The sequence below is a fragment of the Manduca sexta genome, chromosome 11 (assembly GCF_014839805.1).
Source record: "Manduca sexta isolate Smith_Timp_Sample1 chromosome 11, JHU_Msex_v1.0, whole genome shotgun sequence".
NCBI classification, from domain to species: domain Eukaryota; kingdom Metazoa; phylum Arthropoda; class Insecta; order Lepidoptera; family Sphingidae; genus Manduca; species Manduca sexta.
Window position 1 is genome coordinate 2,305,790 of NC_051125.1, and position 15,878 is coordinate 2,321,667.

The following is a 15,878-nucleotide window of genomic DNA, read 5'->3' on the forward strand; positions in this document are numbered from 1 at the left end:
GCCACTTACATGTGCATCTTAGATTAAAAAGATAGGGCTGTATGGAGAAAGTTTCCTTCACACGTTAAAAAATACCATTCAAAGTTTTGGCGGGAATTTTGCGGAGCAGTTCTACCTATCGAATGACTTTTCGAGTTTTGTAAATATGGGAAGGAACTTAATGCTTTAATGAGTAGTTTAAGTATATTAAACCAAAGTAATACTTTAAGACCAAAAATTATATTTTTTGATCCATTTCTGTCTTATATATCAAACCAGAATTTGTAAATTTTCGGCCTGTAGAGCGCCACTGGACATAATTTATGACGACAAATATTTGTTGTCCAATGTTTACTATTCCTGCGAGTGGAATAAATTTACATATTTATAGAGATTTGACGGGATCTTGCGTGAGATCGCAATTAATTATTTATATTATTTTGAATTGCGTTGCTTATTTATCAGTACTGATATAAGGTCTTGTTTATTTTTGTCCTATGTGATGGAATGAGTTTGTTGTTATATCAAGATAAAAAAGCTCGGAAAATAATATTCAGATAGAAGAAAATTTAAATATTCCCATAAACTAATATCATTAAAACATTCCGTTGCTGTTTATAATAGTAAAAAGCGGTTAAACTATAAATTTACGATCCATATTTTCCGGGCCGTATCCAGAATCCTTCGAACAGTACATATTCAAACAATTTTTTTTACGAACATAATATTATAAAGACGTAACGTATGTACGTATGATGGATACGTGCGGCTTATCTAGCAGCCGGTGGTCTCCGGCATCCGTGCTATTGCCCGCCTAGACATATTTAGCTAAAAATTAATCAATACACTCGCAGATTCCGTATCGGTGAGCATTTTCAACCTGTCTCCGAGACTACAGGGCTACCAGAGAGGTTTTGTGTTTTTTAATCAGGTCTCTTGGCTAATATGAAGTCAGACATCAAAAATAAATACTTGACATTAGGTTTTGTATAATTTTTTAAGATAGAATGACCATAATATTTGACACTTTAAAAACTTCCATATAGTATATTTATCATAGTGGTATAATTTTGAGATACTATGTTCTTTATTCTAAAGAGACTTTGGGTTTGTAAAACAAACTTCCACCAACTCTAAGACCGAGTACAAAAAAAAATATGATAAGTGATAAGTAGATACTAATTGGAACATTTTAGCACTTTTCATAAAATTCAATAATACTTATCTCCTTTAAAACTAATATACTAAGACGCAGATGTCTTTAAAAATCTCAAACTAAAACTTCATTTGCTTTAAAAATGTAATTATATAAATCACCTCACTCAATATATTTATACTTTTTTTTCATTAGCCTTTAACTTGAATACAGGTAACCCTATATTAATTAATCTTAAAAGAATTGTCAGCCTGCAAATCTAACCTACATTGTATATCCTGCTTGCATGATTATTGTGAACTTACCGGCTTTGCGCAAAATCACGTAGGCTCCAGTCGCTTTTTGCTAAAATACCCTTTAGAGAAAGAGCTTCCTTATTGAGAAATTATGCTGCCACAGGACGTAATAAATCGCCTGGTTTGATGTCTATTAGATTGGTTTAAACTAATTAAAGAAATGAAGAATGAAAGATCGTATATTCTGTTGCATTTACAGGTATTAGGAAAGTTTATAGAATAGTATACATGGATTTAAAGTTAAAACGAAAAAAAATAAATAACCGACCTCTTTACCCATCATATTCTAGTAGTGAGTTATATTATTTAAAATAAATAAATCGATGAAGGGTGCACTGATTAAATAGAAATAAAAAAAACAACCACAGATGATAATAGAATTGCTTTATTAAAATATATGGTTCCTATATTTACACATTACAAATATTCACACACGGGAAATATAAATACGCGGACATTCGTACATAAGTTTAAACCAGAGGTTCCCAACATTGAGTTCAAGAATAGGGAGATAATCCTATATCTCCACTAAACCAAATAACCGCCACATTGGACGCTAACTAAACAGTTTACATAATTTTAACTAATAAAAAATGTACCTCTGGTTTAAAAAATGAAAATAAACACACAAACGCTTTCGTAAATTTTGATGCACATAAAATAAATTCAGTCTAGATAAATTATGCATTACTGACTACACTAAATGATCTTTCTTGTGGAGTGAAGTAAAAATTGATGACACATACTTACTTAATAAATAGTTGAAAATGAATGAAGTAAATTCTTATGGAATTAATGAATGGATGAATTATTTCGTGTTTGCATACACGCGTATTATGAAATGAGATACGTCATAATAAATATGGAAAGAAATGAAGCTGAACAAAAGTGTAATGACTAATCTGAATGTAAGAATGACTCTATAATTAAAATATATGAAAATGGATGCTATTCCTGGTGATTTTATGATATGAGTCTGTGCCAAATGCAAAATGATTTTAATACACTTAAATGATAAGCCTCCTCTGCTTACATAACTAATTAGAGACTACAATCTACTTGGATATGGGAAATATAAACCTTCTTCTGAAATAGTTGAAGAAACTATCAGAATGTCGATCTTTGTGACCAGCAATTCTCTTGGAAAGGCCTAGTGTTACTGGTTTTCTAATTTTTGCACCCTCAGCGCCTAAAGCTACTGTGTTTAATTCTACAGTTAAGGTCGAGTTTTCTGTGGCTTCACATTTTTTGCCAGTGAAACCTAAGGGACATTGGCACTTATATCCTTCGGCTGTATCCGCAGCCATACATTTGCCGCCGTTCTTGCACGCATTTTTATTCTTCTCGCAAAAGTTGACCTCTGTGGAGCAAATCATATGGTATTATAAGATAATGTTAAAATTCATCAGTTTGTTGTATTTGCCATAAATGTTAATTATTGTTATAGTTCACGAATAAGCCGGTTCCACTAGGCTACCATCAGTAACATACTTAAAATGAATAAAGGTATATTTTTGCTGAACTTTCTCACGTAATGAGTTTGGTGATAGCTTACTATGAAGCATAGACTTGGTTGTATGTGAGCTTCCTTTAAATATCAGAAATTGATTTCTTTTAATTAATAAACCATAAAATAATATTTTTACCTTTCGCAGGTTCATCTGTATTAGTTACTTCAGAAGATGTTGCTACCGAGCTGTCTGTTTCCTCATCTTTCGCAGTTGTTGAAGGGATATCAGACTCCAGCGTTGTACTGTCGACAAGATTCTCACAGTTTTTACCACTTGTTCCCTCAGGACAAGGTTCCACAGTCGTAGTAGGGACTTCAGGAACTATTTCACAGTTCTTTCCCGTAATGCCAGGTGGACAGGCGCATTTGAAATTACCCTGTTTAGCTTCCAGAGATTTGCATTCGCCGCCATTTTTACAAGTGCCAGGATTCTTTTCACAGTAGTTGAGTTCTGTAAAATAATTTTCATTTTATTATCATTTTGAATTTAATAGTGCTTAGTCTATTGATAAAAAACTGCGTAAGGTAGGTACAGTTGCATTTATTGTAGATAATCATAATATTTTTTTATTTATTATGTGTTTATAGACTCCTAGTTATGTTACTCATTTTTCTCAGTCTTGCAGTGGTTCAAGAAATCTATTCACTTCTAATCTAGATCAACCAAAGACGTCCAATGAAAATATTTAAAAACTAAAACCAGATACGTATGTCAAAGCCTAAACGTGTGATGGGCGTGGATTCTAACATAAGTATATCCATAAACGGAAAATTTACGCAAGAATGTTTCCTTGATTAAAACACCAGGCCACCACCCGCCGCATGTCATTTGAATTACTAAACACCACAAATTAGTTATTTCTTTTACATCTTTCTTTCGAAGTACTAAGGTGCTTATATCATTAAATGCGTATGTGTTGCCATTCCAATAAAATCCAGTTGATTTGCAAAGTAACGCAACGAGAAATATGACATCATCGTCGTTTTCATTTATTAAACTCATAAGCTATCGAGAAATACGCAATGACATAAAAACTATACGAAGAAACAGCGAGCAAATTACTTATGTTTAATCGTTGAGATTCCGAACTGGATTGAAACGTGACTATATCTTAAACGACTTTCTACATTCAACGTTATATGTGATAAAAAAACAGATATTAAACGAAAACCTCATAGATCGAGATATGTTTGTATTGCTCGCGGCTCCGCTCGCGTTAAATAACGTGCACCAAAGCTTTATTGAGCTTTTTGACGGGATACAAAGTAGTCTATAAGTTAATTTATAACCTATTTGTGTGCCATATTATATCCAAATCTGTTCAGCGGCTTTTGCCTTCACTTCCAAACTCTTCACATGCTTTTATACTAATGATATCGATAATACATATTTTATATGATACGTCTTACTGACCTTCGTCACAAAGCATGCCTCCCCATCCAGGCTCACAGTTGCACTCCCAGGGCTGGTTGCAGGATCCATGAACACATCCAGGGTAACTATGACACTCGGTACAATTAGCTCCCTTCCACCCAACCTTGCAACGGCATTCGCCGGGAGACCGGCAGTATCCTCGCTCGGTGTGACAGCCAGGTGCGCAGACGGCTGGAAAAATGTTTAGAATATTACGAGAGCTGCGTGAAGCAATGACGTTTTAATGTAATAAAACATTTTAAGCGTGAAGAGTTAAAGAGGTTGATAGTCAAAAAAAATCAAAAGTGTGTTTAACTACAATAATGTTGAAGATAGCAATTGTTTTATCTTCTTAATGCTCGCATTGGCGAGGGAATCTATAAAGAATCGTTTCTACTGGAATATTGGTAATCATATACGAAGTGAATGGGATACCAGGAATTCAAGAGCTGATTGCCAAGAAAGATGTATGTCAGTTTTAACTTTAAGATGAAAGCATTATGAAGTAAGGAAAACCATTAAGAAGGTAGTACTTAAAATACAGGAATTCCCATGATAGTTAAAGGGTATACTTATGAATGCAGACTTATGTTCAATTATTATTAAATAAATTAATGAATTTCACAGCTGCATTCATCAAATAGTATTAATGACTTTCACTCAATCAAACTCTCGACATTATAAAACATCTTTGTCTTTTTATTATAATATTTTGCACTTTAAATTATAGTTAAATCGCTTTAATGTATCTACTTTAATTATTATCGATTATGCTTATACGAGCAATCTGATGTACCAGATAATAATATTGAAACTCATAATTACAAATGGGACTCGAAATAAATTCATTCTTTTATTTGTATCTTAATTTCACTACACACTAAACAAAACAAACACGTAAACATGAGATCCTTACTTACTAATAAAAGTCCACAGGCTAATCTACTAAAATCTAAATTACACAGAAGGTAAACTGCCAAGTTTTCTAACAAAGCATAAACATTAAACACACAAAGACAAAATTGCATCGCTGGTATCTTTAGCATCAGTTATTATACAGAATGAATACTTACGTGTAGTACAAAGTAACCCCACATATCCAGGCAAGCAGTTGCACTCCAGAGGTCTATCGCAGTACCCATTCTGGCATCCTGGTAAAGGCATGCACTCCCTGCACGTGGGTCCTGTCCACCCGAACCTGCAGCGACATTCCCCTGGAGCCTGGCAGTACCCTCGTGTGCTGGGACAGTCCGCTCGACAAATTGCTGTATAATGAAAGGAGATAAGGATATTGGAATTTTTATATTCCTTATTTGTAGCGCGTAATATGCGCTTATTCTTGACTGATATAAATTGTTTAATTAATGAAGATTTCTTTGCCGTTTATGTGATATACATAGAAGCTTACAAGAACATTCCTGTAAGAGATTATAACAGCTTTCCTGTAACAGTTTGGAAAATGCCGAGTACACAACTTTATAAAGTGATGATAGCAAATACTAGCTTATGTACGCGCTTATGATTTAAGTATATCTGTAAATCATCATACGCATTCATTCGTTTTATCCCCAAAGGGGTAGACAGAGGCGCAACTCGTGCACTCACTGTCCGCCGTGTGTGAACCGTCCCATAATCTGATTGTAGGCGAAACTATCGCCATACTCGACACAATTTCCAGACTCTGAGCTGATACTGATTAGAAAACCTAACATCCCTTTGCCCGATCCGGGATCGAACCGAGACTTCAGAACTACCGTCGTACCATGACACAACTACTATCATCAAGATAGTAAAAGATATGTATATAAAAAGAAAAAAAAACTCAATTAATACATGTATTGTAAAGTAATCAATAAATCATTTACGCTATTTTGATACTTACGTTCAGAACAGAAGAGTCCGTCCCAGCCTTGTTTGCAGACGCACTGGAAGGGCGTGTTGCAGGTCCCGTGCACGCAGCCGGGCAGCGTGATACACTTATTGCACTTCGGACCGTCGTATCCCATCTTACACTTGCATTCGCCAGGTTCGTTGCAGTAACCTAAGAGATTGAATAAAAAATGTAAATAATAGTATTAGCCCTATATTATTGTTATTTTTGTTATAGAGAACCTCTCAGGTTCAGGTAAGGTAAAGGTTTCCTAATGATGTTTTCCTTAACTGTTAAAGCAAGCGATAATTTACGATAAACAAAGATTTAAATATACAATTTCTATAATTACTTAAGTATATCTTAACAATATAAAAGATGCTTTTCTTTTATTATTTATAATAGATTAACTCTTTTAGCCCAGATCTATCATGTCATTAGAAGCGTTAAAGAACTGTACCTACAGTTGCTAATATAAATATATTTATAATATACATTAACATTAAAATATCTAGAATGTTTTGGTAAAAATTTAATTTGAATAAAACTGAGTTTTAGCTGCTTTTTACGATTTTTATGAAGAGAAACCCCAAAGATAAGTATTAATTCAATATAAAATTAAAAAAAAAAACTTAATCCGGCCTACATACGACGAAACAGTTACATTTTACCAAAAAGGTAATAAAAGTTTAATAAGTAAAGTGAAAGAAGTCGCGAGCATAACATTACAAAGAACTTATAATCATAAATATTCGTTTCGTAATCAACGATAAATTAACGTATTTGTGGAAACAGAGTTAAGGGGACACGCAGAGGTGCTTTCAAAAGCTTTCTCGTGCCTGTGAGACATAACTTTCTCAGTGAAAGTACTGCAGTCATCGGTCAGGAAAGTTTTTGTCTCTCTGCATCAGGAGGCGCTAATTATTCAAAAAGATGATGAATCATGCCCGACCTACTGAATGGCTTTTTAACTGTTCCTAAATGAGAGATACAGTTGGTCGACCTGGTCGTTACTGAACGATTTACAGATCTTTAGACGTCATACAGTTATGCATCCTAGAAGTAGGAGCTATAGAAGTTGCCATCTACCATAGTTTTATCACATTAAGTTAGTAACTATGCTGGTGATAGGATATATTTTATATCCGCCCGGATAGCGACCACCGTACACAAGGTGTTAAAACCCGCCATAGTGACCCGCGTACGTGTCCGATCAGCCTGTGTATAATCGGTTCCAACAGGCCGGCATAATTGTGTCGACTGCCGAGGGGTCAATCGACATTCAATTGCACCCCATTCCACTTATCATTAGGTGCAATAAGGTCACAAAGGCGTGCACGTATAAAAACTGCAAATCATGTTACCATCAAATATTACGAACTAACAATATGTTAGTTGAATCGATGCTAAGAAATCATTCATGTGCAGGATTTTGATGTCATTAGTATTGGGTGCAATATTAGTGTATTTTGGCAGATAAAAGATATTGAAATTAAACTAATTTTCGGATTCTATCGCGGTGTTAGTATTTTATTTTCTCCCGACGTTTCGAAGACTTTGCAGCCTTCATGGTCACGGGGGGGACTGAGGTGTTGTTCATCCGTAAAGTCAAAGATACAATATCTACCTACATTTTACAATTATACAACTTTTTAAAATTTTTAAATTTTAGCTGTTGGTGGTCCGATCTACGCAGAATGAGCTCACAGTGTCTTGAAGTCTGGCAGCCGGTCTTTTGGGTTCCGATTTAATTAAATGTAGAACTGGATCCCAGGCTTGTGCAAGCTTCCAACCATCTTCCCTATTGAAATTAGGATGTTTTTTAATTTCAATAGCCTCGCGAATCATCCTAGGCAGGAATCGGTGTTCTTTGGCGAGGATTTGTGGCTTGTCTAGTCGCAGATAATGATTGGCGCCTCCCTCAGAGTGTTCAGCGACTGCAGACTTCGTCGAGCGTCGGTGTTTCACGTCAGCTATATGTTCTTTTACGCGGGTCCCTATATTTCTTTTTGTTTGCCCGATATAAGAGAGGCCACAGTTACAATCTATTTTGTAGGTATACTCCCGGTTCTTGTAGAGGTATGTGACACTTGACAGGTGGTAAAAATTGACTAATCTTCTTAGGCGGCGTAAAATAAGTTTTTATGGAAGCACGCTTCAGGATGTAGCCAATCTTGTCGGTGACTCCTCTTACATATGGTAATACAACCGGAACACGTTCAACTGTGGCTGGTTTCACTCGGTTTCTGTGACGGCGGCGTGGAATTTGGAGCTTGTTGTCTCGCAGTACTTGCTTGACATGTTGCAGCTCAGCGGCCAGGTGTTTCTCGTCACAGATTCCTTGTGCTCTCTGAAACAAAGATTTGCCCACGGTAGCTAACTGTTTTGGGTGGTGATGAGATTCACCGTTCAGATATTTATCAGTATGGGTCTGTTTCCGATATACAGTATGACTTAAGGTCTGATTAGGATTACGGATGATTAAAACATCTAAGAAAGCGAGAGATTTATTGTGTTCTAACTCCATAGTAAATTGGATTTTATTGTTGATGGAGTTAAGGTGATTTAAAAATGCAGTTACTTTATCAGATGGTAAAATTGTGAAAGTATCGTCTACGTACCGTTTATAAAACCTTGGAGTGACCGGGGCTGTACTCAGGGCTGTCTCCTCGAAGTCCTCCATAAATATATCGGCGACTACCGGAGATACAGGGGAGCCCATCGCTACCCCCTCAACTTGTACATAGAACTGATTATTCCACAACATATAGCCAGATGTAAGGCAATGTTGGAGTAGTTCTGCATATTCCACAGGAATGTTATTCTCTGCTAACTTCTTAGATACAATTCTGATGCAATCTTGTACTGGTAAGCTCGTAAAGAGAGACTGGACATCAAAACTGACCATAGTTTCATTGTCAGCTAATTTTAGGTCTTTAATATCGCTAACAAATTGGTATGAATCCTTCACAGACGCTCTAGTGTTTCCTCTAAGTGGTGAAAGCACTTTTGCTACGTGCTGAGCCAATCTGTAGGTTGGTAACTCCATCAACAATAAAATCCAATTTACTATGGAGTTAGAACACAATAAATCTCTTGCTTTCTTAGATGTTTTAATCATCCGTAATCCTAATCAGACCTTAAGTCATACTGTATATCGGAAACAGACCCATACTGATAAATATCTGAACGGTGAATCTCATCACCACCCAAAACAGTTAGCTACCGTGGGCAAATCTTTGTTTCAGAGAGCACAAGGAATCTGTGACGAGAAACACCTGGCCGCTGAGCTGCAACATGTCAAGCAAGTACTGCGAGACAACAAGCTCCAAATTCCACGCCGCCGTCACAGAAACCGAGTGAAACCAGCCACAGTTGAACGTGTTCCGGTTGTATTACCATATGTAAGAGGAGTCACCGACAAGATTGGCTACATCCTGAAGCGTGCTTCCATAAAAACTTATTTTACGCCGCCTAAGAAGATTAGTCAATTTTTACCACCTGTCAAGTGTCACATACCTCTACAAGAACCGAGAGTATACCTACAAAATAGATTGCAACTGTGGCCTCTCTTATATCGGGCAAACAAAAAGAAATATAGGGACCCGCGTAAAAGAACATATAGCTGACGTGAAACACCGACGCTCGACGAAGTCTGCAGTCGCTGAACACTCTGAGGGAGGCGCCAATCATTATCTGCGACTAGACAAGCCACAAATCCTCGCCAAAGAACACCGATTCCTGCCTAGGATGATTCGCGAGGCTATTGAAATTAAAAAACATCCTAATTTCAATAGGGAAGATGGTTGGAAGCTTGCACAAGCCTGGGATCCAGTTCTACATTTAATTAAATCGGAACCCAAAAGACCGGCTGCCAGACTTCAAGACACTGTGAGCTCATTCTGCGTAGATCGGACCACCAACAGCTAAAATTTAAAAATTTAAAAAAAAAAATTAAAAAGTTGTATAATTGTAAAATGTAGGTAGATATTGTAACTTTGACTTTACGGATGAACAACACCTCATTCCCCCCCGTGACCATGAAGGCTGCAAAAACGTCGGGAGAAAATAAAATACTAACACCGCGATAGAATCCGAAAATTAGTTTAATTTCAATGTCTAACATTCGCGTAAACATAAGAAATCATTAGATAAAAGATAATTTTATTCTATTTAAATTCTCCACGGTATTTGAATAAACATGAAACGAGTTTATCCTTAATAAACGACCTGTTGCGAACGCCGTTTGGATAAAATGAATATGAAACAGTTTTAGCAACTCTATTACAAATGCTAATGCATTGCCGTAATGTTTTTGATACACAATATTGCAATTTCCTACAATAATTATAACTGTTTAGTTTTTATAAATATCAATAACTGAATGTTTGAATATTTAATTGATATCCGTTTTCTACTTCTGGCTTTTAATCACATTAGGCCTAGCGTGCATCAGCGAAATAGATAGTACGCAGATTAAAACTAATATTGCAAATCTTAAGAGCTGTGCGGTATTTTTCTAGAATTTTACTGTTTTTATCTCTAGAAATTACACGCATTGTTCTGACACCACACTACGAAAGATAGTATCTTAAGCATAATTTTAATTCCTAAGAGCTTTCAGTCCTTAAACACTCAGATTTGGAACAATACACACAACCCACGTCCTTATCCCAAAGAGGTAGGCATAAGTGCAACTAGGATACCCACTTTTCAACATATGTTTTCCGCCCCGTGATGTGTTGTATCGGCCCCATACATAAACTCCAGACTCATGGCGTATAGTAAATAAAAAACCCAAATATCTCTTCCCTGGATTTGAACCCAGGACATTAGAGCAGTAGTCGTACTGCACAAGCAATACAACGTCACCGAAACAGACTTGGATCAATCGCTATGATCTTAAAATTGCTGTTTTTATATTACTACAGTATAACGTCACTCTGTAGAATCCAAATATTCCATTTGTTATAAAAAAAACGCTCGGAAATAAATATAGTGTGCGTGCTAATAGGTACTCAGTGAAAAAGCAAAACGAAGCATGAACAATGCTTTGTTCCGACATAACGGTAGCAATTATCGTGGGATTCGCGCTTGTTACCGTTTTTGATGGTAATAGAATTTACAAATAAATATTTGTGTCAACTTAGAATTGAGACATTCTTTATTGGTAATTTTGTTGCCTACTTGCTCGTACCACAATCATAATATTTTCCAAGCATGCATGAGGATTAGATTATGTAACCAGGCATTTTTTCAGAATGTCTACCAATTCAGTCGTCTATAACACTCTTAATCCAACTTCCAGCTTCAGATACTTTAATGGAGTCCTAACTGAATTACTGCTCAGCAAAACACCATCAAACACATTCGCATTATTAATGATCTCACCTGTCATCGGATCGCATCCTTTCCTGCATATAGGCTGGTCGCATAAGTCGCCCTGCCAGCCCGGCAAACACTTGGGCTCGCCCTTATCATTGCAGATATAGTGGCTGTTCTCATTCTTCAGGGCTGGTAAGGTGCATGCCTGTAAATAGAAAAAGAGTAGGTAATTTTTTTTTTTTATATAGAAGAGTGGGAAAAATACGCATGTCAGTAATCTCTAATAAGTATTTCTCAGAATAATGACAGTATTCATAATACAAGTGGAATTATAGGTGCTTTGAAGGCCTTTGAAGAAATCACCGAGATGGATCAAAAGTCCAGACAATGAGAGACGTAGCAATAGTGTGTAAAGATGGGCCTTAAGGCTTTTATAAGTATTTGGTTTAGGAACTTATAGTTGGATCGTATTAACTTTAGCTGAGACCCTTGCGAGTTTTTGTTCGAATCCCAAATCGGGACATTTAGTGCAAATTTTTATTTGAAAAATAACTTAACTGATTATCTAAGATTGGGAATTTGTGTGTGATATGTAAATACGTTCCTCTCTAGGCGAAAAGTAGGTGCAATATGCAAGAATTTGGGTGTCATCGCATGTTAGTTAATGTTAATATACTTTGTGTATATAGTGTTGCGGACTCGGCTTAATGTTCCCTCGGACGATGCTATACTCCCGAGTGTAGTCATTGGGTTATGAGATTGGTGAAACCTACGTAACCATTCCTCTCATTCCTCCAATGGGAGATGTGACACCGCGTTTATCCCGCGATAAAAAGTAAACTTAACCAGTTCATTACGCCATTTCCATAATAATAATTTTTAAAGAGATCAGAGTTATAAACGGTAATCATAAAATCCATTTCTAATTACAAAACCCGTTCCTAATATGACTATTCGCATAAGCTATTTCTTAAGATCGTTCCTACCTCGTCTTCTAGGCCTCTATTCACTCATTTTATATTTATTTTATTTTAAAAGTAGATTCGTATCCTTATAAGAAAGACCTTTATATAAATCAAGTCAACCAGTCTGATACTAGCAACTCCTGCACAAATCAAGGTAATGACATAATGCTCCAATTAAATTATTGTACCAATACTACGCATGGTTTGCAATATTTTATATAACTAAATGTTGGATACGTCGTATCGCGATTTTTTATTTTTAAAGAGCAGGGTTGTATCAACCTACATTTGCTTTTAGTAAGTTACCTGTATCCAAAATCAGCCTGTGTAAATTTTGTTGCAAACAGACAGGCATAGTGTCGCCATAGGAATCATCATGAGTCAAACACCCTATCTGGACCCTACTCGACTTACCATCAGGGGTAGTAAGATTAGTTTGCTGTGTCCATATAAAAAATAATTTAGTATCACGCCTTTTTACATTTTCACTGGTGAGCAGAAGTGTATAACATTAATGTGTTGGCAGGTTTGTTAAGTACTATACAATGCGGGAACAGTCTATTACCGTTTACCGAGCTGATTTCTAGACTCGTTTATAATGCAGAGAAGCAGATAAGCCTAATTTCACAACACCCGACCAGGGGTTGAACCTGAATCAAAACGACAATCGTGTCGCGTACGCAATCCAACTGAACCAATGAGGCATTCCAATAAAATCCAGGATAACCAGTTCGTAATCTTAGATATTTGCTATTGGGTAATGTATAGTTTTTACTCAACATCCATACAAAGATTATAAACGCGAAAGTTACTATGTCTGTTACGTTTTCACAACTAAATAATTGAACATACTTTGATGTTATGTATAAGGGATGCTTGAACTTAAAAAGGACATTTTGTCAAACAATGGAAATTCACGCGAACGAAACCGCGACCAAATTTTTAAAATGTATATATAAATAAAATTTAGAAACACCTTCCTAATTACAGATTAAGAGTCCTGTTGGTGCCTCTCTTCCTTTAGGTCCTTCCTATACACAATCATATATATCAATACACAAAAAAAAAATTGTCAGAATAATATACCCTACCAATGTGTCCATCTAATGTAGAGATACGGTGCAATTGCCATATTATATGAACAAAACGTAAGTAATTTATTTAATAATATTCCCTTCCCTGGTACAGGATATAGAACAAGATCAAAAATAGGACCATATCCTAAGGATCCGATAATTCGAACCGCTGAACACGATCTCAATGAGTCACCAGCGGTACTTTCTAATGAGCACGCGACGACGAGAAAGCAACGAGAAAGTGTGCCGCGAGGAAAACCAGCGAACATATGACCGCACTATATTTAAACAAATATAACGGAATATCTGCAAATTGCAATTGATTTTCGATGAAAATGTCCTACTTGTGTCCAGAGATTCGTATGTAAAAACTTAGCTGCTTCTATTTACTCGTATAAGACTTCCTCGTTTCGTAATTTATTTTCATATAGAAATAAGTTTAAACAGTCAATTATAATGCCAGCCATGTATATTTCCCACTGCTAGGCACGGGCCTACTCTACTACTGAAAGTCTATAGTCGCGCTGGCTTAATGCGGATAGTAAATTTACAGAGCCTATTACCGATGCACGATGTAAAAGTACGGGTAATCTTCGCTTGCATAAATTTACATATACTGTCTCTTTGTTATGCAGTGCTGGGTATATAAGAACTGAAGCAGCCTGACTTATACTTATCATTAACTGCCAAGGAAAAATGTCCTATGCTAACATAAATAAAAGCTGATAAATATTATTAATACGCTTTCAGTACACAACACTTCTTTACTTATTTAAAGAGTTTTTGTAATAAGGTTAATACTGAATAATCATATCAATGCACAAAGTCAATAGCTGAGAAATGTGGATATAAATTTCTGTAAATGGTTTTTTATTTTATAGAAACCTCTTTTTGTAGTTAAAGTAATATTTTAGAATCTATCATAAAGGAAATTCTGTTATAAAGTTATCATTTCTTAGCCGTGTTCGTTCCCTTATTATTAACGCGAATAATCGCGTTATAGAATACCTACAAGGAAATTTGTTCCCAGACCACCCACAATCTAGATTATATATTTAATATTATGCAAGACTTTGTTAAAATTACTATTTGGAGTTTCTCAACCGGCTTATGCCAACTCCACTACATAATTCATAGTGTTTTTAACTAACTGAATGACGTGGAAACTGTTTACTTAAGGTAACCATCACTACCAGCCATAAACCGAAAATCATTGATATAACAGAAGTTCATTGTTTCAAAGAATTATTTCATTTCATTTAATTTCATTGTTTTCATTTTTTCGTCTTTATTGTCTGCGAAGTAAAGTATAATGCTTGCGTTAGTAAGAAGTTGTATACCTCAGTGATGATTTACGAGGTCCACGGTTTGGTTCTTTGTTCCGATATGGAACCATCCTTTTGTAAGTCATTGGGCTTTATAAGTAATAAAGCATAAGAGGCCAGCGTGCCGTATTGCAGCATGCTTGTGATTTTACCAAAGCCTCATTTCTTGAATGGCGAGAAGCTCTGCCCAAGAGCTGACCGAAGACATTATGTTTGAATGGCAGCAACAGGTGTTATCGTCTCTTCCCAGTTGAAGATGGAAGGATGCTTTTAATTTTTAGGTTTAAATGTGATGTTTTCTTGATCAGATTCGTTAGGACTAAAAAGTCTGCAAACTCCATTGCCCTATTCTATGACCATAACAACGTGTCAGGCAAAAAATATTTTTTTAATAAAAAATATTGGATTATGGTCACTGGGTCTTTCCTTCACCTATCAACACCATCGCGTGCTAATTAGGCATCGTTTCCAAAAAAATATAACATAAAAATACGAATCGTGAAGATTACATAGCTTGTATAAGGTTCAATTATTTTTATTTTGTTTTTATTAATATTAATAACAACTGATTTATCAACATTTTCGTATTCAACAATACTAGTTAAAAATAAATTCGTTGCTACAATGTCAGTTCAAATTATACACCTTTTGAAGAGTCATTAAAATATTAACGTTATGAAACATTTACGGGATACTACGGATAACCAACGGCTTATAGTAAAACTCCTGCAACCAGCACACCACAAGACCCCAAAATAAACCTTGTAACATCCAAGAAAACAAATATTTACCTCTTTCTTCCAGGACGGCAAACTGTACTTATACTTCGCCGACAGCACACACGGCATCACACAGCACAAAACAATTAATATATTCATCTTATCCCATCAACATCACACTTATTAAAGCCACTGTAACAGCCGAGATGCCCGCGCCCGATCTATTAGTGTACTGTTACATTG

General features: G+C 35.8%; 2 protein-coding genes across 2 annotated transcripts in view; both read right to left on the reverse strand.

Annotated features, from left to right (window-relative positions):
- The window catches only part of LOC119189034 (symplekin-like), a 9,273-nt gene extending 9,256 nt beyond the window's left edge, over positions 1-17 (reverse strand). Inside the window, exon 1 of the mRNA XM_037437672.1 lies at positions 10-17. Within this exon, the coding sequence (XP_037293569.1) occupies positions 10-17 (8 nt within the window). The remainder of the gene's footprint in view (positions 1-9) is intronic.
- A 1,781-nt stretch (positions 18-1,798) lies between these two features.
- On the reverse strand, positions 1,799-15,878 carry LOC115447222 (delta-like protein 1). The gene is made up of 7 exons (XM_030174212.2): positions 15,708-15,878; positions 11,617-11,755; positions 6,238-6,396; positions 5,429-5,620; positions 4,356-4,547; positions 3,078-3,392; positions 1,799-2,791 (listed from the first exon to the last, which is right to left on the reverse strand). The coding sequence occupies exons 1-7, from the start codon at positions 15,792-15,794 to the stop codon at positions 2,487-2,489; spliced, it is 1,389 nt and encodes a 462-aa protein (XP_030030072.1). The 5' UTR covers positions 15,795-15,878; the 3' UTR covers positions 1,799-2,486.

Bases quoted from the DNA above. Each gene is read 5' to 3' on its own strand.
- LOC115447222 (XM_030174212.2), bottom strand. From the start codon at position 15,794: ATGAATATATTAATTGTTTTGTGCTGTGTGATGCCGTGTGTGCTGTCG. The intron at 3,393-4,355 runs GTCAGTAAGACG...ATTATTTTACAG, and splicing joins AGGCATGCTTTGTGACGAAG to AACTCAACTACTGTGAAAAG. The intron at 2,792-3,077 runs GTAAAAATATTA...TTTGCTCCACAG, and splicing joins TACAGATGAACCTGCGAAAG to AGGTCAACTTTTGCGAGAAG.